The sequence below is a fragment of the Oryctolagus cuniculus genome, chromosome 13, assembly GCF_964237555.1.
Source record: "Oryctolagus cuniculus chromosome 13, mOryCun1.1, whole genome shotgun sequence".
NCBI lineage: Eukaryota > Metazoa > Chordata > Mammalia > Lagomorpha > Leporidae > Oryctolagus > Oryctolagus cuniculus.
The window spans coordinates 43,868,741-43,891,945 of NC_091444.1; the positions used below are offsets into that span (position 1 = coordinate 43,868,741).

General features: G+C 38.8%; 1 protein-coding gene across 3 annotated transcripts in view; it reads left to right on the plus strand.

Moving 5' to 3' along the window:
• The window catches only part of STAM (signal transducing adaptor molecule), a 67,159-nt gene extending 48,078 nt beyond the window's left edge, over nt 1-19,081 (plus strand). For 2 of the 3 annotated variants that reach the window (XM_008268295.4, XM_051821436.2), the window contains exons 10-14: nt 2,750-2,837; nt 3,243-3,297; nt 4,188-4,341; nt 8,596-8,771; nt 16,024-19,081. In XM_008268295.4, coding sequence (XP_008266517.1) covers nt 2,750-2,837; nt 3,243-3,297; nt 4,188-4,341; nt 8,596-8,771; nt 16,024-16,252 — 702 coding nt within the window. In that variant the 3' untranslated portion in view covers nt 16,253-19,081. Of the gene's footprint in view, nt 1-2,749; nt 2,838-3,242; nt 3,298-4,187; nt 6,931-6,986; nt 8,772-16,023 lie in introns of those variants that run through there. The other variant, XR_011381489.1, reaches the window with a different exon arrangement.
• Nucleotides 19,082-23,205: the final 4,124 nt, after the last annotated feature.

Here is a 23,205-nt window from a genome sequence, read left to right on the forward strand (position 1 = left end):
AGTAAGTTTGCTTGATCTGGTGTGGATCATTTTAAGAGAATTTTTTCAGATTTTCATTTTTCTGTGTGTGTTCTTTCCTAAAATTAATTTGCCTGAGAACCCTCCCTGCCACCATTTGACATTTCCTTTTTCTCCTCCCTTTTTTATAATCCCCATCTCCCACTTTATAGAAGAAAGGTTTACCTCTTGTCCATATTGGCTCTCACTATGGTACATTGCCCCAGAATATAAAAGTTTCCTTGGACAATTCCAATAATATATTGATGTTGGTATTGAAAAAGTGACAACTGTACTGATTAATAAAGTTGATGGTTTCATATAGATATACATATTTAAAGATTTATTTATTTATTTGAAAGGCAGAGAGTTACAGAGAGGGAGGGAGGGGGAGAGAGAGAGAGGTCTTCCATTCATTGGTTCATTCCCCAGATGACCACAACGGCTGGAGCTTCAGTGATCCGAGGCCAGGAGCCAGGATCATCTTCCGAATCTCCCATGCAGGTGCAGAGGCCCAAGTTGGGCCTTCCTCTACTGCCTTCCCAGGCCATAGCAGAGAGCTGGATTGGAAGTGGAGCAGCTGGGACCCGAACCGGCGCCCATATGGGATGCCAGCACTGCAGGCAGAGGCTTTACCTGCTACACCAGAACGTTAGCCCCAAGATGGTTTCATATATTTTCCTATCAAAAATGGGAGGACTAAAATGAATTGTCAGCTAGCAGGTGACAGTATTTTTTTATGAAAGACCATTGTGATGCCTAACCTAAAACTCAGAATATATTCAAAGATTCTATATAAGCCAGTTTTATTATCACCTTCAAGTATAAAAACAATAAGTAGGAATAGATGCTGAAGCATTGCTTATTTTTCAGAACTTGAAATTTAGTTCTGTTGTTTTGATCCATTATATAACATTAATCATTAGCTCACAAGGATGAATTTATTTAACACTTAGATCATTATCATCAGTGCATATACATATTTTTGTTTCAAAGAGATTTGATATGACCATCAACAGAAGATGTTTTTTCTTTCTTTCTTTCTTTCTTTCTTTCTTTCTTTTTTTTTTTTTTTTTTTTTTTTGGGACAGGCAGAGTTAGAGAGAGATACAGAGAGAAAGGTCTTCCTTTTCCGTTGGTTCACCCCCCAAATGGCTGCGATGGCTGGCGCATTGTGGCCTGGCGCACTGCGCCAATCCAAAGCCAGGAGCCAGGTGCTTCTCCTGGTCTCCCATGTGGTTGCAGGGCCCAAGGATTTGGGTCATCCTCCACTGCCTTCCCGGGCCACAGCAGAGAGCTGGCCTGGAAGAGGAGCAACTGGGACAGAATCCGGCACCCCAACTGGTCTAGAACCCGGGTTGCTGGTGCCACAGGCGGATGATTAGCCAAATGAGCCGTGGCGCCGGCCCGAAGATTTTTTTTTTTAAAGATTTTATTTATTTTAGAGGTAGAGTTATAGGGAGGGACAGAGAGAAAGGTCTTTCATCTGCTGGTTCACTCCCCAAACGACCACAACTACTGGAGCTGGGCTGATCCATTGCCAGGAGTCAGGAGCTTCAAGCACCTGGGCCATCTTCCACTGCTTTCCCAGGCCATAAGCAGAGAGCTGGATCAGAAGAGGAGCAGCCAGGACACAAACTGGCACCCATACGCAATGCAGATGCTATAGGTGGAGTCAACCTACTAAGCCACAGCATAGTACCAGTGCCCACATAGGGATGCCAGCATTGCAGGTGATGGACTTAACCCACTGCACCATAACGCTGGACCCTGGATATATTTTTATTGTATTTTTTATTTTATGCTGTCAGTTTTAAAATACAGAAGTCTTTTACTTGGGAAAAGTTTTTCGTATACTTGTGTCATCACTAAAATATTTAATTTATTTCCCAAACTCCTTTACTTCACAAAACAGCTTTTTGTTTTTGTTTTTGTTACACATAATTACTTTGGTTAGAGTTTAGTCTTTGAATTGTTTCCCCCATGTACCAATGTATAATACCAATCCTAGAAAAACCAGTTGCAGAGAGAGATTTGTAACTATTTTAGTAGCATCTTTAGTATATTTACTTTGGTTTTTAAAAATGTATATAAATATGTGTGTCCTTATGTAATGGGTATATTTATGTTATGATTGTTTCATTAGTTTCATTGCTCCATATACGAAGATTCTGGAATAGATTCGAGGCATTGATTTAAGATGCTTTCCAGCCTTTCCCAAATGGGATAGAGAAACCATGAGTCTTCCTCTTCCATAATATGACAATCTGAAATGCTGGCAGAAAGTAAACATAGAATAGATCCTTAGAGCCCTGCTTAGAAGAACAGCTGTATTATATCTGAGCTCTGCCTTACTGAAGCAGCTGCTGGATTCACTGTGAGGGAGAAGTAGTAATGACTAAGCTGTTAGTCATTCATTGCCATTTTGAAAGGGATGTTACACCTGTTGCTTGACTAAGCTACAGCTGCTCTAAAACAAAGTGAAATCCTTTAGCATGACATGAGATTGAAGAACTCACGTGTTATTTCTTTAAATGTGGCTCTGTAATCTCTATGAGTAGTTTTAGAATACATAGAACTTTTAAGATTTTGACTTTACATGATATTAGAGAGGACACATGGGATGCTAAAAACATCAGAGGAAAATTAAAGTCTTCATAACTATGAATTGTACAAGTTCTATCCATTTAACAAAGTGAGATCATAATGTTGGATGTAGTTGCTTTTTATAGTAACTACTTATTTCTTGTAGGATAAAATGGATCAGTTGCTACAGATGTTGCAAAGTACAGATCCCAGTGATGATCAGCCAGATCTTCCAGAGCTGCTTCATCTGGAAGGTAAACCTGATTTTCCTTTTACCTTGCAAGTAAAGAATAATTAGAAGTTAAATTAGTGTTCTCTTAACAAGATCCTTTTTGAGAATGATACTGAAAATATAACTTTTCTCATTTTTTCTTGGGTCAGTCTCACTTTCATATGTTGTTTAAACCCTGGGTGGAGTTTGAATTCTTACACATAAATTAGTCTACTCAACACTTTAGACTTTTATAAAGTGAAATTTTCTTTAAATTTTGAAATCAGTGTTTTAGATTAATTAGCACTATTGTGCTTTAATACAATTTTGGGTTCTGTGTTATGATTTTTCTTACTATAGGTTAGATCTTTTATTCTGTAAGTTATATGACTATCAGAAGTTCACTTTTGTTATGCTTTCTTATATTTCTTCAATCTTCTTATCTTAGCAATGTGTCACCAGATGGGACCTCTCATTGATGAAAAGCTAGAAGATATTGATAGGTAAAACATGTTATATCTATATTTTATATATTCTTACCTGAAGCTATCTCTATAAACTGGAAAGTGAGTTACATGTGCCTTTCAAAAGAGAAATTCCAAAGGAACCAATTCACATGCTCTTATTTTTCATCTAGATTGGAAAATTAGACTTTTTTCTTTTTTTTTCTTAAGTGAGGATTTAATTGACTTTTTACCATGTTAGTTTTTTGTTTGTTTGTTTGTTTGACAGGCAGAGTGGACAGTGAGAGAGAGAGAGACAGAGAGAAAGGTCTTCCTTTACTGTTGGTTTACCCTCCAGTGGCTGCCGAGGCCGGCGCGCTGTGGCTGGCACACCGCGCTGATCCGATGGCAGGAGCCAGGTACTTATCCTGGTCTCCTTCCATGGGGTGCAGGGCCCAAGGACTTGGGCCATCCTCCACTGCACTCCTGGACACAGCAGAGAGCTGGCCTGGAAGAGGGGCAACCGGGACAGAATCCGGAGCCCCGACCGGGACTAGAACCCGGTGTGCCGGCGCCGCAAGATGGAGGATTAGCCTAGTGAGCCGCGGCGCCAGCCACCATGTTAGTTTTTTAAAAATGAGGCTTAACTAGTGATACTTGCTTTGCTAAAGTGACATTATCATGGCCCATAAATCGCCCATCTGTTAATAGCTAGGGAAACTTAGGTATTGCAGGGTATAATCAAGTACAGTGAGCTGGAATTCTCCCAGCATAGTACCTAAATCTTGAACAGTTTGGGTTGCTTTAGAGCTAAAATACAGGATATTTCTGTCACAGGTTAAATTTTTAATAATATTTGTCAGTTCTACTTTTTGTTATTTTGATTTTCATTATTTAGAACATAGGAGTTAAGTAACAACTTTGTTTCATATTATCATTTAATATTTTAGAAAACATTCAGAACTCTCAGAACTTAATGTTAAAGTGATGGAGGCACTTTCATTGTATACCAAGTTAATGAATGAAGATCCGATGTATTCTATGTATGCAAAATTACAGAATCAGCAGTATTATATGCAGTCATCTGGTGTTTCTGCTTCTCAGGTAAGCTTTTAAAAACTTAAGTGTATTTTAAATTCTAAAATGTATTTGAAATAGATTTGTTTTTGTAAATGTCAAGCATTCTTTTTTAATAGAAAACGTTTATTTAATAAATATAAATTTCAGAAGTACAACTTTTGGATTATAGCGTTTCTTCCCCCCATAAGCACCCTCCCACCCACAAACTATCCCATCTCCTATTCCCTCTCCCATCCCATTCTTCATTAAGATGCATTTTTAATTACCTTTATATACAGAAGATCAACTCTATACTGAGTAATGATTTCAACAGTTTGCACCCACACACACACACAAAGTATAAAGTACTGTTTGAAGATTAGTTTTACCATTAATTCTCATAATACAACACATTAAGGACATGGGGAGCAAGTGCACAGTGACTCCTGTTGTTGATTTAACAATTGACACTCTTATTTATGATGTCAGTGATCACCCTAGGCTCTTATCATTAGATGCCAAAGCTATGGAAGCCCCTTGAGTTCACCAACTCTGACCTTATTTAGACAAGGCCATAATCAAAGTGGAAGTTCTCTCCTCCCTTCAGAGAAAGGTACCTCCTTCTTTGATGGCCCCTTCTTTCCACTGGGATCTTACTCACAGAGATCTTTCACTTAGGTCATTTTTGCCACAGTGTCTTGGCTTTCCATGCCTAAAATGCTCTCCTGGGCCTTTCAGCCAGATCCGAAATTTGGAGGTTCCTCAGAAACCTGAATATAGCCCTACTACACGACCCAGCCATCCTACTCCTCGGAATTTACCCAAGGGAAATTAAATTGGCAAATAAAAGAGCTATCTGCACCTCAATGTTTATTGCAGCTCAATTCACAATAGCTAAGATATGGAATCAAGCTAAATGCCCATCAATAGAAGACTGGATAAAGAAATTATGGGATATGTACTCTGTAGAATACTATGCAGCAGTAAAAAACAATGAAAGCCGGTCATTTGCAACAAAATGGAGGAATCTGGAAAACATCGTGCTGAGTGAAATAAGCCAGTCCCAAAGGGACAAATATCATATGTTCTCCCTGATCTGTGACAACTGAGTACCTAAAAGGAAACCTGTAGAAGTGAAACTGACACCATGAGAAGCAATGATTGATCAGCCCTTGTCCTGACTGTTGAGGAACAACTTACTATTTTATTCTTTTTAGTATTTCTTTTTCTACTTAATACCATTGGTTGAACTCATTAATTAACACAGAATTATTCTTAGGTGTTTAAACCCAACTGAAAATTGATCCCTGTAAAGAGTGGGAATAAGAGAGGGAGGAGATGTATAGTTGGGCACATGTTCCCTCGGACTTAACCCTAAGGGTAAAGCTAAAAACTTGCCATGGGACTTCAAATCCCATTAAGTTGGCAGGAACCAATGCCACCTTGCTAGTTAAAGTGATCCGTGTAAATGTCAAATGTTCTGAAACTAATGTGTAGAAAAGTTTAGAAAAAATTTTTAACTTGATGAATACAATGTAAAATATGCTAAATATACCAATACTTTTTTTTTTTTTTTTTACAGTTTTTGTATAAGGATGGACTTAACAATATAATCACCCGTCAGGCTTTAAAACAAAAAAAGCAGATGTGGTCTACAGCTTTTGATTGTATAGTGAGCCACTTGTGCTGAATATTCTTTTTTTTTTTTTTTTAAGATTTATTTATTTATATATTTATTTATTCAAAAGCCAGAGTTACAGAGAGGCAGAGACAGAGAAAGAGGTCTTCTATCTGCTGGTTCATTCACTCCCCAAATGTCTGCAGTGGCCGGAACTGGGCTGATCTGAAGCTAGGAGCCAGGAACTACTTTCAGGTCTCCCATGCAGTTGCAGAGGCTCAAGGCTTTGGGTCATCGTCTACTGCTTTCCCAGGCTGTATTGGAGAGCTGGATTGGAAGTGGAACAACTGGGATTTGAACGGTGCCCATACAGTATTCTGGCGCTGCAGGTGGCAGCTTTACCAGATATGCCACAGCACCAGCCCTGCTGAGTATGCTTAACACATACAGTATATGATAGATTATGGTGATGGTTCCATGGAAATATACATATCTCCAAAGTTGCCAAGTTGTATACACTAAATATATATCACCTTTTTTATGTCAGTCTGTCTCGGTAGTTTTTGAAAAAATACAAAATGTGGTACTTTCAGAGCTAGAAAGTCTTAAATTTATTGAAGTTCTAATTTAGTGGGGAAAAAAGAAATGGAAAAGCTGTTATAAACCAATGAAATGTATATTTTGAATAAACTGCTTTAATCTGGAATTTTTCCCTCTGTTTCATATGAGAGCATGTGTGATGCAGCATAGGGACCTTTTCCTTCTTTTCACACCAAACAGCTTGTTTTAAGAATAACTTTCCCATAAACTCAGCAAGTTCCAAGCATAAGGAATAATTAGCCAGGTACCCCATTTTATCTGTGTAGAGTAAACAAACTTTTTCAGATTCATCTTCTTGCATGATTATTTCCCCTGAAATGAAGGAGCCAGCAACCTCAAGATAAACAGCCATGCTGGAGAAACCTGGGGCTAGATAATACCTTTCTAAAGGGATCCTGAACATCAGTTTGAGTTAGGTTTAGTTTGCAAAAAACAATGAAGTAAAGGGATCCTGAACATCAGTTTGAGTTAGGTTTAGTTTGCAAAAAACAATGAAGTACAGTTGTGAGAACTTCTGTGGCCTTGTTTATAATGGAGACCTTTTGGATTCTGATATATGGTGAATCTTTTATGATTCATGGAAGTACCAAGTGAATATTGTTTTTGTCTTTTGGTGGTTGCTTTACTGTCTTAACGTAGGGTAGCATTCCTACTACATAGACGATGGAAGTTCTGTTTTCAGACATATGAAATGGAAGAATCTAATGAACACTGTAAAAAAGAACATTATATGTTTAAGACTTTGGATATTTAAGGTGGGTGGGCATTTGGCTTAGCAGTTAAGATGCTGCTTGAGATGCCCACTTCCCATACCCATAATGGAGTACCTGGGTTCAAATTCCATCCCTGCTCCCAGTTCCAGTTTCCAACTGATGTACACCTTGGGAGGCAGCAGGTGATGGCTCAAGTACTTGAGTCCCTGCTACCCACATGAGAGATCTGTTTGGAGTTTCCAGCTCATAGCGTTAACCTGGCCAGCCTCAGGTGCAGACATTTGAGGAGAAATGAACTAGGAGATGGGAGGTAATTCATATTTTGTATTTCTCTTTTTTTCAAGTACAATAAGTACATTTTAAAAAAGACTTCCGTCTCAGATTTAAAAAAATACATTTTTTCGATGCAGGAGTAGAAAGACAGACCCAGCCTATTGCCTGTTTTTTTCTAAATAAATTTTTACTGTAATGCAGCTACCATCAATCAATCATATCTGCATTGTCTGTGGCTGCTTTCTGTACTGGCAAAGTTGAGTAGTTGTGACAGAGAAGATATAACTCCTAAAGCCTATTAAATATATCTGGCCCTTTACAAAGAAAAAAAATTTATTGATCCTTGATTTAGAAAGCTTGACCTATATTCAATAAATTCTGATTTAGAAAATGTAAATTACAGATACAATACAACAGTAAAGTCAAATATACTTCCTCATTATCTTTTGAAAACTTTTAAAGTGTTAATGTGGAAAATATTAAATACATTCAGTAAAAAGAAAGGTTATATTAGTATAATGTTTTAGGGTAAGTTGCTTTAATGCTTTTGTATGGAGATAAATGAATTTAAAACAATCATCAACTGGTAGTTTCATGGAAAAGCTTTTTATATATGCTTATGGGCAGAATTAACTTTTATAAAAATTACAGAGAAGCAATTTATTTTGAAGATTTTATTTATTTATTTATTTGAAAGATTTACACAGAGAAGGAGAGGCAGAGAGAGACAGTGAGAGAGAGGTCTTCCATCAGCTGGCTTACTCCCCAGTTGGCTGCAACAGCTGGAGCTGCACTGATACGAAGCCAGGAGCTTCTTCCTGATCTCCCATGCTGGTGCAGGGGCCCAAGGACTTGGGCCATCTTTCACTGCTTTCTCAGCCCATAGCAGAGAGCTGGATTGGAAGTGGAGCAGGTGGGACTGAACTGGTGCCCATATGAGATGCCGGCACCGCAGGCAGTGGCTTTACCTGCTATGCCACAGCGCCGGCCCCAGAGAAGCAGTTTTTGTCCTTGTAACTGAATGCCTCTAAAAAGAAAGATTGGTTTGCCTGTTGAAATTTTGGAATCGAGTATGTTTCTCATTGATTGTTGCAGGTATATCCAGGGCCTCCACAGAGTGGTGCTTACCTGGTTGCAGGGAATGCACAGATGAGCCATCTTCAGAGCTACAGCCTTCCCCCCGAGCAACTGTCTTCTCTCAGCCAGGGAGCGGTTCCACCATCTGCAAACCCAGCCCTTCCTGGTCAGCAGACCCACGCTGCTTACCCGAAGTAATTTGATTATTAATTATTGTTTGGAGTTAATTCTGATGAAACTCTTTAAGTTCTCCAGTCATTTGTAACCATAGATCTGGAAGAGAAAAATCTGGGGTAGATGTTGTCACTGTTGCCACATGGTCAGCCTCAGTAGTAATGATTACTGAGTTATACAGGGTTATATGGGGTGTTATAAAACCAGCCCCAAGCCTGTCCTCTGTTTTACTGAATCACTCCTATCTTTTGGTAGTAGTTCTGTATTTCTTATACTCCTAAACGTTTTATTTGTTTTTATTTAAGTCAATGATATTATTTGAAAATATCTTTAATGAAACTTAAGTTTGGTAGCTAAACTATGATTTTCCCACAAATTTGATATAAACTCTGAATTTTGTTATTGTTTTGTTAGAGTATATACACTGGGCTATCTGTTTAATGCAAATACTTCCTTATTTTTACCTATATTCAAATTTAATTTGTATTACAGTAAGGTACAACATTGAAAGAGGAGGTACGTGAAGCTGTCTGCCCTGAGATTCAGGAGGCACATAGCTGAGTATGAGAGGACAGACACTAGTTATTTTTGGTATTTACTTATAATGGTCTCTAATGTGTAGTTAAATGATAATTGATTATATAAATGTCTTTTCTGCTTTAATGGGAATCTAAGCTTAAGTCTTTACTTTAGAGTGAATAAAAGGTAGATTTTAATAAGAGTTCACCAGCTATTTTTTTTGTTTGTTTTGAAGATTTATTTATTTGAGAGGTAGAATTAGAGCAGAGGGAATGATCTTCTCTCTGCTGGTTACTCTGCAAATGGTTGCAGTATCTAGAGCTGGGCTGACCTGAAGCCAGGAGCCAGGAGCTTCCTCTGTGTCTCCTATACAGGTGCAGGGCCCAGGCAGTTGGGCCATCTTCTATTGTTTTCCCAGGCCATAGCAGAAAGCTGGATTGGGAGAAGAGCAGCAGGGACACAAACTGGTGCCCATGGGAAGCTGGCACTGCAGACGAAGGCTTAGCCTGCTACGCTACAATGCTGCCCCCAGCATGTATTTTAGAAGTCATGATATTCTTTTTTTTTTTTCTTTCTAAAGATTTATTTATTTATTTGAAAGTCAGAGTTACACAGAGAAGAAAAGGGAGAGAGAGAGGTTTTCCATCCACTGGTTCATTCTCCAATTGGCCGCAAAGGCCGGAGCTATACCGATCCAAAGCCAGGAGCCAGGAGCTTCTTCTGGGTCTCCCACATAGGTTCAGGGGCCCAAGGACTTGGGCCATCTTCCATTGTTTTCCCAGGTCATAGCGGAGAGCTGGATCAGAAGTGGCCCAGCCGGGACTCAAATTGGCGCCCATATGGGTTGCCCGCATTACAGGCTGCGGCTTTACTGGCTACACCATAGCGCTGGTCCCAGAAGTCATGATATTCTGATTCACAACACGAGTTTGTAGGTGGCACAGTTTCTAGGAACCTTTCCATCAGTGGCCCACAAATGCTCCTGTCTATCTCCACTATTATTGTTCATCCTCAAAGAATTACATGTTCTAGATGGTTGGGGTTTTTTCAAGCATTATTCTGTTGTCACATGGAATATTCTGAGGTGACCTTAAGAAGCAGAGTAATAGGGAGGCTTAGTAACATTTATGGGATATTGAGTATGTGCCAGGCTCTGTGGTATATGCTTTGCATGTATTAACTCATTTAGTCCTCAAATAACCCATGAAGTAGGAAGATAACACTTCAAGGTACTTCAAAAAGTTTGTGGAAAGTTGAATAAAAATATAAGTTTACTTTGGTACAAAAAATTTGTAATTCATGCATAGTTTTTTCATTATATACATTTTTCATCATATGCTTAGATCAAAATTTTTTTTGTGCCAAAATTTATTTTTTAATTTCATTTGTGATGAACTTGTTGAAGTACTCTCTTACTATCTCTGTTTTATAGATGGTAAAACTGAGATCTGGAGAGAAGTATAAAGTCCTCCTCCTTTAGCCAAGATTCAAACCTAGGCATTCTGGTTCCAGTTCTTAGCACAGTCTGTAACATTATTATAGCAGTACACTGGCCAATACTGATGCAAGTAACAGCATGAAATTTGACTATGTTTAATACAAGTTTAAATCTCAAAATGCAACCCATATAGAATAGTAACGGACGATGCCATAGAGCATAGTGCCTGTCACATATTAAATAAATGTTATCAATTACTGTAATAATTCTCACTTATACTTTATTTTTTAAATAAGATTTATTTATTTATTTGAAAGGCAGAGCTACAGAGAGGGAGAAGCAGAGGCAGAGAGAGAGAAATCTTCCATCCACTGGTTCACTCCCCAAATGGCTGCAATAGCCAGGACTGGGCCAGGCCTAAGCCAGGAGCTTTATTCTGGTCTCCCACGTGGGTGCAGGAGGCTAACCACTTGGGCCATCTTCTACTGCCTTCCCAGCACATTGGCAGGGAGCTTGATCAGAAGTGGAGCAGCAAGGACTCCAGTCAGTGCTCGTATGAGATGTGGGTGCTACAGGCGGCAGTTCAACCCGCTGCATTACAGGCTAGCCCATATACTTTATTCTTTATCTCAGTTTGCAGTTTCAGCATCCACCCAGTTGCTTGGGAGGGACAGAACCCTGTCTTCACTCATTATTTCTTTCCTTTATCTCTACTCTGCATTATCTTCCTACCATGACACCCAACGTGCAATTATTTACTAATCTCCTAAATAACTCTTCCCCATTGATATTGTACTGTACAGTTAAGCACTCATCATTTCTTGCCTAATACATGTTGTCTCCTGGTTTCTAATCTTGTCCCTATGAATTAATCTATGCTGTTGCCAATAAGGCTCCTGTGGGCTTTCTCATTATCCTTCAGATAGGACCCAAGCTCCTTAACATGCTATTTAGGGCCATTCATTATTCAGTCCTTATCAGTATCTCCAAGTATCTCTCTAGCTACTCCCACCACATACTTTAAGTGACATACTTTTAGTTATAGTGTACTGTTGGCAGTTCCCAACACGGACCATGCCTTTTATACCTCCCACTTTTGCTCATGCTGTCAATGCCATGTCATATTACACTAGCGTATTGTTGTTCATGATAGAACATCTTTCTTTATTTATATATATATATATATTTTAATTTATTTGACAGAGTTATAGACAGTGAGAGAGAGACAGAGAGAAAGGTCTTCCTTCCGTTGGTTCACTCCCAAATGGCCACCACGGCCTGTGCTGTGCCGATCCGAAGCCAGCCAGGTGCTTCTTGCTGTTCTCCCATGCCGGTGTAGGGGACCAAGCACTTGGGCCATCCTCCACTGCCCTCCCAGGCCACAGTAGAGAGCTGGACTGGAAGAGGAGCAACAGGGACTAGAACCTGCGCCCCAACCGGGACTAGAACCCGGCATCCATTTGGGATGCCAGTGCCACAGGCAAAGGATCAACCAAGTGAGCTATGGTGCCAACCCTGATAGAATATTTCTTACTGTCTTGTCTCTCAGCTTAGAACAACATAGTGTGAGTGTATTTCTTTATAAAACTTCCTTAAACCCTGAGGCTCCTCAAGCACCTAGTATTTATCTTTATTTGTTATTAATTTATGCTATAATAAATTGTATGTATTTTTATATGTTTGCCCGTACTGGTCAGTAAGCTTCTTGAAACCAAGAAACTAAATCCTACTTGTATGTCATGTGATTAGCATAGTGTCTGGCCTATACTAAATAGTCAGTAAATATCAGTTTTGGAAGTAAACTGAAATCATAGACAAAGAAGTACATAAGCTTTGGTGGTCTTATAACACTGTCGCTTTCCACTTATTTATTGCCTTATAAACTCCTATCACTACAGATAACTTTTGGAGACTACATCAGTTCCCACCTTCTTTCCCAGTTAACAATAAGATGGTCCAGGGATGTCAGAGGTCTGAAAAAGTGTTAACTGTAAAACCAAAATTAGGTGTAAAAGGGTAAGAAATAGGCTTCCGGCTGAGGAGGAACTAAATTGCACTAAAAAAACCTGCCTATCAAAAATAACAGAAATCTTCCTTGACCTTGATTGTAACCAGTACAAATACGCAGTACATTTCTGGCAGATCTTTGTTCCTTCCCTTTTCCTTATCTTGCATTTGCTATGCCAGCAGTTTCCTCATTTTCCCATTTAAGCACAACTTTGTTTCTGTATATTTATAAACATCCATATGTGTGATAAATATGTGGAGAGAGAATATTTATGTATGGATTCTTAAATTGCTCCAAAGCTTTTGTGAATTCCTTGCAAGAAATGTGAAGCTACATATGAAATTGTCATTACCAACACTTAAAGGTTTGTTTATCAAATATTTCTTGAGTTCCTATCTGATATAAAACTGCTTCACAGTGTGCTGTACAGGTGAAAGACACCCAATTTCAGCTTTCAGGATATTATCGTTTAGTGAAGACACAGACAAGTAAAAAATCAGTTACCAGAGAGTATGTAGTGAAAAGAGTGCATGCAGGTGCTCTAATAGCACACAGGAGGATCGAGCAGTGCTGGAGTAATCAAACAGTGCTGGAGAGATGTGAAAGCAAGAAGGGCATCTTAGTGAAAATTAAACCAAGAACTAGAGAAAAGCAGGTATGAGCCAGGCCAAGAGAGCTAAATATTTCCAGGGCGTTCTCTAAAAAAGTATGTGTTGAAATGAACATGTGTTCCTTGAGAGGCGATGTTAAGGTATACTGTGTCAGTGGCATCAGGTCACACACCGTGATTTCACAAATGATGATTTGTCACACACCATGATTTCACAAATGGATGTAGATAGAGATCCGAATGGATGTCTGTACACATGGTTGATAAATATGGTGAGGTATAAGGAAGGCCTCGTCGGCGCCGCGGCTCACTAGCTAATCCTCCACGCCTTGCGGCGCCGGCACACCAGGTTCTAGTCCTGGTCAGGGCTCCGGATTCTGTCCCGGTTGCCCCTCTTCCAGGCCAGCTCTCTGCTGTGGCCTGGGAGTGCAGTGGAGGATGGCCCAGGTACCTGGGCCCTGCACCCCATGGGAGACCAGGATAAGTACCTGGCTCCTGCCATCGGATCAGCGCGGTGCGTCGGCCGCAGCAACCATTGGAGGGTGAACCAACGGCAAAGGAAGACCTTTCTCTCTCTCTCTCTCACTGTCCACTCTGCCTGTCAAAAAATAAAAAAATAAAATAAGGAAGGCCCCTTTTCTTTTTTCAGGGAAATAGAGTTGAGGTATCAGGCTTTCGTCGTCACTAGTCTCAGCATTGTTCCTTATCATGGGTATGGGTATTTCCCTGTTGGCAGCTCCTGTGGCTCTCAATTCTCCTAATCCATTTGACAGTTCATCATTTCTTCCTTTTTTTGGAAATACTTTGTTCACGTCACAGAATTATAAATTTTCTTTTCCTTCTTGATCTCCTTTGCCTAGTGCCTCTTTATCCCTTCCTGACTTTAAAATCTAGGGCTCGGTATATTGACCGCTTATTTCTGTTTGCAGTCACTCTCTAGGGATCTCATATAGCCACATGAATTTGGACACCATGTGCCTATATATGCTGATGACTCTCAAATGTATATTTCTATTCCTAACTTCCTCCCTGGATTTGCCTCTACTTGAATAGCTGACTACCTATGCATTGTCTTTTCTTGGTTACATCCTATACATCTAAAATCTTTCTCTGTTTGATCTTCACCCCCATCCCATTCTCCATCTGCTGTGAAGTCTTATCAATAGTCTTCTCCATTTACATGAATGGCCTCTCTCCCGGTTATTTATTTATTTATTTATTTTAAACATTTATTTATTTATTTGTAGGGCAGAGTTACAGAGGGAGAGAAGGAAAGACAGAGAGATCTTCTATTCCCTGGTTCATTCCCCAAATGGCCAGACCAATGCCAGGAGTCAGGAGCTCCTTCTGGGTGTCCCACATGGATGCAGGGGCCCAGGGACTTGGGCTGTCTTCCATTGCTTTCTCAGGCGCATTAGCAGAGAGCTGGATTGGAAGTGGAACAGCCAGGGCAGTAACCAGTGTTCATATGGGATGCCAGCACTGTAAACCCTGTCTTAAGCGGCTGCCACAGTTCAGCCCCTACCAGTTATTTTAACCAGTTGTTTGGTTTTAAAACCTTTGGCATTCTTGTCTGGTTTGTTCAGTAGCAAATTTTGATGGCACTGTCTTCAAACTGTATCTAGAATCTGACCCTCCTCTCCCAGCTCCGTGGCTGTGGCCAGCTTTCAGCTGTCACCAAGATTATAATAGCCTCATCTTTGCTATGTCTATATTTCAGAGTGAGCCTGTTGATATCTGAATCGAATCACATCATCCTTCTGCTCAAAACCAACCAATGTCTTTCCTCTCATTCACAGGCTAAGCCAGAATCCTTACGGCCTTCTAAGGCACTCTATTCTAAGGCCTCCTTTCCCACCTTAATTCAGCCACTTTATCTTTTGCCAATGTCCCCCTTGCTCATCCTGCTGCAGCCTTTGTGGCCCCTTTGCTGTTCCTTGTTTGTGCTTAGCATTGTCTCTCCTCAGTTTCTTTGTCTTGTCCTGAAATGTGCTTATGCTAGATCATCAGTATGGCTCTTTCCCTCACCTATATCATGTCTTTGCTTAAACATTGCCATATCTGAGGGGCTGGAGCTGTGGTTCACTTGGTTAATACTCCACCTGTGGTGCCGGCATCCCATATGGGCACCGGGTTCTAGTCCCAGTTGCTCCTCTTCCAGTCCAACTCTCTGCCGTGGCCTGGGAGGGCAGTGGAGGATGGCCCAAGTGCTTGGGCCCTGCACCTGCATGGGAGACCAGGAGAAGCACCTGGCTTCTGGCTTCGGATCGGCACAGCACAGGCCGTGGTGGCCATTTGGGGGTGAACCAGCAGAAGGAAGACCTTTCTCTCTGTCTCTCTCTGTGTCTAACTGCCTGTCAAATAAAAAAAAAAATTGCCATATCTAAGATGCTTTCTTCTCCATTCTAACCCACACAAGCTAGAATCCTTTGTCCCAGATAATCTTGGTTTTCCCTGCTGTGTCTTGTGTTTCCTATTAACAATTATGACCAACTCATACTAAAATATAAGCTCTATTATGATGACTTATTTTTCTTTATAATATCCCTGAAATTCAATTTTATACATTGTAGATAGTCAACAAAAATTAATTGCATGAATTTAATATGTAAATGAATATTTAGTAGTTAGCTTTCTTGTTAATCTCTAGATGGCTATATATTACTTATCTAATTGAGTATTTTTCTCTTTCTACAGCACAATGGTTAGTTCTGTTCAAGGAAGTACGTATCCCAGCCAGGCTTCGGTATATAGTCCTCCTCCTGCTGCTGCCACTGCTGCTGATGTCACTATGTACCAGAATGCAGGAACTAATTTGTCCCAGGTGCCAAACTATAATTTAACATCATCAACACTGCCTCAGCCAGGAGGCAGCCAGCAGCCACCTCAGCCACAACAACCATATTCTCAGAAGGCTCTGCTATAGGACCTGGTATTCCTCTTTGTGGGAGATATCTGCTAAATGCCGCAGACAATATTAGGAGAGTGATTAATATCTTAAGGTTTGTTTGTCCTCAACTCATAGGAATCTATCTTGATCAGCAAGTTAAAATATTCAAGAAGGTAGGACTCTCTCCAGTTTGCACTGACTTTTTCGAGGTTCTCCTCCCCCTCCCAAGCCCCCAGAGGAATGAAACTACTTACAACATTTAATTCCTTTTATAATACAAAGAATTGATACACGATTATTTGTCTCGTAAAATTACCTGGTCTGCAAAAGGTCAAACTTATAAAAACTGTCTTGGGAAATGTCATGTACATCTATTAATATGTTAACTTCATTAGTGCCCATTTGAATCACAGTGGTGATCATGTGAATATATTTAACACTGTTAAATTAATTTGCATTGCTATTTTATTTTAATCATGAACAACTACCATGTTTCATAATGTATTGTGTACATTTTAAATAATTACACTATCCTTTTAAACTGCAAGAGAACAAAGTTGTAGCATATTTACTGAAGACATTATATTGTCCAGATTTCAGGTTCACATTAAGTGGAACCTTCCTTTTACTAATTGTGAGCTAAACAGATGTATATTATGTCTTTCTGTAGCCTCTGCATACCGCTAGCTGTCATCACACCAGTGTACAGTAGCTAAATTTTTGGTATAGTTCTAGCAAATGATAATGTTCCCTTTTAAAGTTTCACATTTTGGCATGATATTTCAGGTTTGTGGGACCATGAGACAAAATTAAGTAGGATGATATTCTTTATATCCTATTTTAAAAGAAATAATGTTGATTTACATTTTCCTAGTTGAAAATAGTAATTAGGTTTCTATGCTGTATACTGTGTTTTTTTGGTGGCAGTTACACCAAAGATAGAGGCAATGGGTAGAAATTTTTAAACTGGAAAGAAAACATGAATTACACTACATTTGTAAAATCACTTGTAATTATTTAGGATATAAGTAAATTCGATTCATTTGTCTTAGCCCACTGCTAGTCTCTTAAAAATGTCTTTAACATATTGTATCTTCATTAAAATGGATATAAGTAGATGTTTCAAAGTAATTTATATTCATGAGTTTGCTTAACAGTTTATTTATTGTTATTTTTCAAACTGGATTTTTGGGCTGCTCTCTGTCTCTCTTTAAAATTATAGTGGAGTTTTTGGTTTCCTAGTTGGGTGTAGGTTTCAATGAATGCTTTTTTTTTATTCCATATGAAAAATAGTTTTCACTGACATTTTAATCTTAATTATTTATAATTTCTCTAATAATGGTAGGTTATAATTGAACACTATCATTTAAGTAGATGAAAATTTGAGTTGAAAAACCATATCTGATGAATTGATTTAACAGGATTCATACTATAAATGAGAATGTGATTTGTATTTTCTAAGACTGTTGTCAGCAAGTAGCTTGTTTCCTTTTGGACAGATGGCTCCATCTTTGACAAATGCTCTTCCTGGTGTCTCATTTCATAGGTTCAGATTAAGGCACTGCCTTCAACTTAAGAGTTTCACTCTAGTATTGTGTTTTTCTGAATTTAGAAAAATATGTTGCCCTGAAATAGCAATTTTAACATTTGAATTCAAATATCACACTTCAAATATTTTTGGTAAATTATTTTTGATAAACATTGTCAAACAGATTATTATCTTTGTTCCAGTTTGAATATTATGGTTTAACTGATATACTTTCTCCAAGTCATACTCTTTTTCTTTGTCTTTTGATAAACTTCTGTTTACCACTATCATTTCCCCTTTTTAATATCCATCATTCTGTAAAATCAGTGACCTCTTTTCTAATATGCATTTGCCCTATAAAAGCCAAAGAATGGTAAAGTGAAAAAACTAGTTATTATGAAGCATGTATTTTTCTTTACTTGTTAGAGGACTAGGCCTATAAAGATTGAGATGATTAGACTTAATACTGACACTTATTAGTTTGTGCCTTTTACTTACTAAGAATGAAAACAGTAGATGGAAAGTTTTCTGTAAAAATGAAGCCATTTCTTTTCCATCTTTCAAAGACGTGGCAAGAATGGAAATGGGAAAAGGACCTGTTAGGATCACAAGTGTTTCAAGTGTTTTGTTCTGAAATCGTGTGCTGCACTTACGAGAAATTTTTCATTAGTAGCTGTCCTTACTTTGAAGGAGTATATTTCTTTTATTATTTTCTTTTTATAAAATGAACTAAGTATAATGTAAACTTCTGTGAAGCAAATTTTTCTCAGTTTTTTTTTTTTTTTATCTTACCATGTTTGAAATGTGTTTCCATAAAACAGTGACAATTGAATGGAGAAAATTCAATCCATTTACTGTTTAGCATTTGTAGCCTATAGATGTCAAGACCTTTTGATTGTGATAATACATCAGTGTTCTAAACCTACCAGGAGTGACTTGTAATATGTACTTAGTGTGATTTTTACAGTCTTTGCTGGTTCTGTGGTCTTCCTTCAATGTACCCATCCCCCCTACTCAGCTAGGGACCTTATGTGCAGAGGGATTCCCTTCTACATATTAAATATTTCTGTAACTTTGTATTTAAAATGCTTAATAGACCAGTATTATTCTCTTCTGTTAACTACAGCTTTAATACATGACATATGTATAATTGAGCTTGAAAATATCTTTTTTTTTTTCAGAGCTTCAGTTATATGTAAGAGAAATGACTTCCCTACATGATAAACTGCACAACCATGAAAATTATCAGAATTATTTTCAAATATAAGGTTTATTGGTATAATAGGTCAGATTTTCATCTGTTTAATACACATTAAAAGATCACAATTTTCATTTTCCTCCTGTTACCTTGGTTTATTTATCAGTTGTACTGATATTTATAGTTTACTATTATATCACTTTAAAAATACTTGGTAACAAGACTATAAACTTTTCACTTTTGTATCATTTTCATCTTCTGATTTTTTCTTCTTTTGCTTTTGTTTTTGGTTTACTAGTAGCATTTAGAATAAAGTATATAGGAGAAATGTAACTAAATAGTTTCTCAAAAGCCTTATATTTAGCTGTCTTATTTTGTGGAGATGATAGGATACTGATAAAGTAAGTGGCCCCTTAAATTAAATTAAGTATCCAGTGTTAATAAGCAGTACTTTTCCTAAAATCTTTTTGTGTCATAAATTTTCAGACCTGCAGAAAGATTAATACACTTAAATACTCTTCATCTGGACTTACCAGTCATTAACAGTTTGCTACATTTGTGTTAATTCCTTTCATATATTCATGAGCATGTATATGTGTCTATACACACACACACACACACACACACACACACACACACACACTGGTGCCCATATGTCTATGTATACATACACATACCCTAAAGACTTATTTATTTGAAAAGCAGAGCATCAGGGTGAGAGAAATCTTCCATCCATCAGTTTGCTCCCTGAAAATGACCTCAACAGCTAGGATTGGGCCAGCTGAAACCAAAAGCCAGAAACTGCATCTGGGTCTCCCACAAAGGTGGCAGGGGTCCAAGCCCTAGGGTCTTCATTGACTGCCTTCCCAGACACATTATCAGGAAGCTGGATCAGAAGCAGAGCAGCCAGGACTTGAACTCGCATGCTGATGTGGGATGCCAGCATTGCATGTTGCAAGCAGCAGCTTAACCCACTGTGCCACCGTATTGGTCCCACATTATACTTTATTGTATGTATAGACAAGTTACAGGCATTGTAAACTGTGCTCCTAAGTGCTTCATCATGCATCTTGTAAGGATAAGGGCAATCTCATACATAAGGTAAACAATTATCACATCTAAGAAAATTAGCAATAAATGTGTAGTACAGTGTGATCAGACATATCCTAAACTGATTATATCTGACTCTTTTTTAAATCCAAGATCCATTCCAGAAATATATGCTGCCTTTTTATTGTTAATGTGGATTATTATTCTTGGTATATTTCCCTCCATGGTATTGACTTTTTAAAGACCAATACCAGTTGTTTCATAGTGTCCTGCATTCTGTATTTATTTCTGTGTTTCTTTATGGTATTATTTAACTTTTCTCATTATAGTGACTTTATTATCAGTTATCCCTACAAGAACCATAGTCAGACCCATATGATTATGATTAAAAATAATGAAACTAAATGTTTCATTATTATAGGCTTCTATAATGTAGTGTACATATAAATTGACATTGTTAACTTAAAGTGTCTATTATACTCTGTATAATAGACTATATAACTGAGACCATTGATGCTACCATATAACTCAGTGGTTTTGTGTTCTTTTTCAATTGTATTTGAGTAACTGAAGAAAATTTATTAAAAAAAAAAAAACAACAAAAATAACCCTACAGGATCCCTTTTTATTTCCCACATTCAAACTAAAGTTGCCTTTTTCTCAATTTGTTCACCTACCCAATCCACTCTAGATGACTTTTAGGTAATTTTAGAAATATAGTCAGCAAGTAAAAGGCTGTATTTTTGATGCATAAATTTTGGCATATTCTAAAAGATTTTTCAGTACCACATTAAGTTACTGAAGTCATTGAAGTTGTGAAATTCTTCTCTTTGTGAAAGTTCTAAATTTTACTTGTTTTCTTCAAATTGATTACCAAATTGGGTGCTGGATGCATATATAACCACAGTCAAGTCTGAAATGCATGCATGTTACAGTAATGTATACTACCAGGTTATTAAATAGCTGATGTACACAGACACATAAAGAGATAAAAGACAAAAATCCAAGTTATTATTTTGGAATTCGTTTCTTTTTCTTCAGAGAAAAGGTTTCAATACAGTTATATTTGACATGTAATTAAAAAATATAATAAGACAGAGAAAAGACATAGCTGATTCTGACCAGGAAAAGTTAGCAGAAAAAAAAAAAAGCAGAGGAAGTGTATTCCCAGGGAAGAGCTGGAGGGACGTTTGCAGTGGAAATTCTACAGAAATTCTACGTGGAGCACCATGGAGCACAGCGAGGAAAGTGGAGATGTACAGTGACGCGTGCAAGTGGGGACATCACACATGAATCCCACGGCCAGGGGCTGGTGGAGACAGCAGGTTCTGAGAGCAGGTTGCCACCAGACTGTAGCAGTGTATGCTACTGGTGGTGTTGTGGAAGATCCTTGTGGACTACACTGACTTTGAGTCTGGGCTGGAGCTCTAGTTGGGGGCAGAGTACCCACCTAATCCAGCAAAGAAAAAGCACATTTCTTTTACCCCATCCCTGCATAAGGGCACCTGGCAACTGTGGGGAGAAGGTGCCATCTTGACATCGGTAGAGGCTGCAGTGCCTCTCCTGCACAAGCAGGGGATGTTACTAGAGGGAAGAATCTGCATTTTCTGCTGGCTTTGAGTCTGGCTGGGGTTAGTTGATAGGGGACTGGGCACCTACTTAGGAGGTGTGCCCATCCTCTCAATCTATCACAGGCTCTGGGGCTCAAACTGGCTAAGTGGAACACCCATAGGCATCTGGTTCTGGAAACAACAGCTCTGTGGACAGAAAGGCTCATGGGATGGTGAGGGGATCCTATGTACCCTGTGATAGTGGTAGCTTTGCGTGCTGTGACTATGGGAATCCTGTTGACTACCCAATGGAATGCAGGGTGTAGCTGGGTCTCTGGGCAATCACTGTGTCTGGTGTCAGAGGATCAGAGCTCCCTGCTGTGAGGAGTGGGTCATTGCAGAGGGTTCAATGCTCATACTGAAGACTGTACAGATCCTTTGTGTGGGTCATGTGCCAGCATGGATGAGGGTTATATCCACTATAGGCTAACCCTGGGCATGGATCACCTTGAAAGGGAGGAGGTGAGGTGGTGATTACACCAACAGGTGTGATCATACTCTCTTCCCTGCTGTCAATAAATGAGATCTACCACACCTAACTTGGAGTCTCCCCCGACACTTGAACACTGACCAGAGCTCTCTGGCCACACTCACTACACACACACCTCTGGGTATTCTATGAAGGAAAAGACACTCCACTAAATCACAGAGGTGTAATTCAAAGATAAAACCCATCAGTGGAGAAAACCAAAAAAATGTTTCCATGAAAGTCTAAAAATCAAAAATACAATAAACAAGAACAAGGAATACAACATGACTTCCCCCAAAGGAAACCAAAAACATTTCAATATTAGAATATGAAGGTGAAGAAATTGATGAAATGCCTGAAAAAGGATTCAAACGAATGATCGTAGGATTATTCAGAAGCAAATTCACAAGTTAAATCCATACGTGACTTAGGTGATAAATATTCACAGATATTTTGAAGAAAAATCAAACTAAAATATTAGATATGAAGAATTCAATATGTCAAATGAAAAATAGAGTGAAAAGCCTTAACAGACTTGGTGAAGCAGAAGAATGAATATCTCAGCTAAAAGACAAGTTTTTGGAAATATTTTAGGCCTCCTCCCCCCAAAAAATGAAATTAAAAATTATAGATTTATGGGGTGCTATCAAAAGACCCAACATAAGGGTCTTAGTTCCTGATGGTGTGGAAAGAATGAACTAGAAGGCCTATTCAGTGAAATAATAATAGAAAACTTCCCAAATTCAGAGAAAGGGACATCCAAGTACAGGAAGCACACAGAACCCCAAATAGACATGACCAGAAAATATCTTTACCACAGCATATTGTAGTCAAACTTTCAAGAGTACAACATGGGGCCGGCTGTGGTGTAGCAGGTAAAGCTGCTGCCTGCAGAGTTGGCATCCCATATGGGCGCTGGTTCAAGTCCCACTCCTGATCCAGCTCTCTGCTATGGCCTGAGAAAGCAGCGGAAGGCCCAAGTCCCTGGGCCCCTGCACCCATGTGAGAAACCCGGAAGAAGCTCCTGGCTCCTGGCTCCAGATCAACACAGCTCCAGCTGTTGCAGCCATTTGGGGAGTAAACCAGCAAATGGAAGACAACTTTCTCTCTGCCTCTAATTCTGCCTTTCAAATA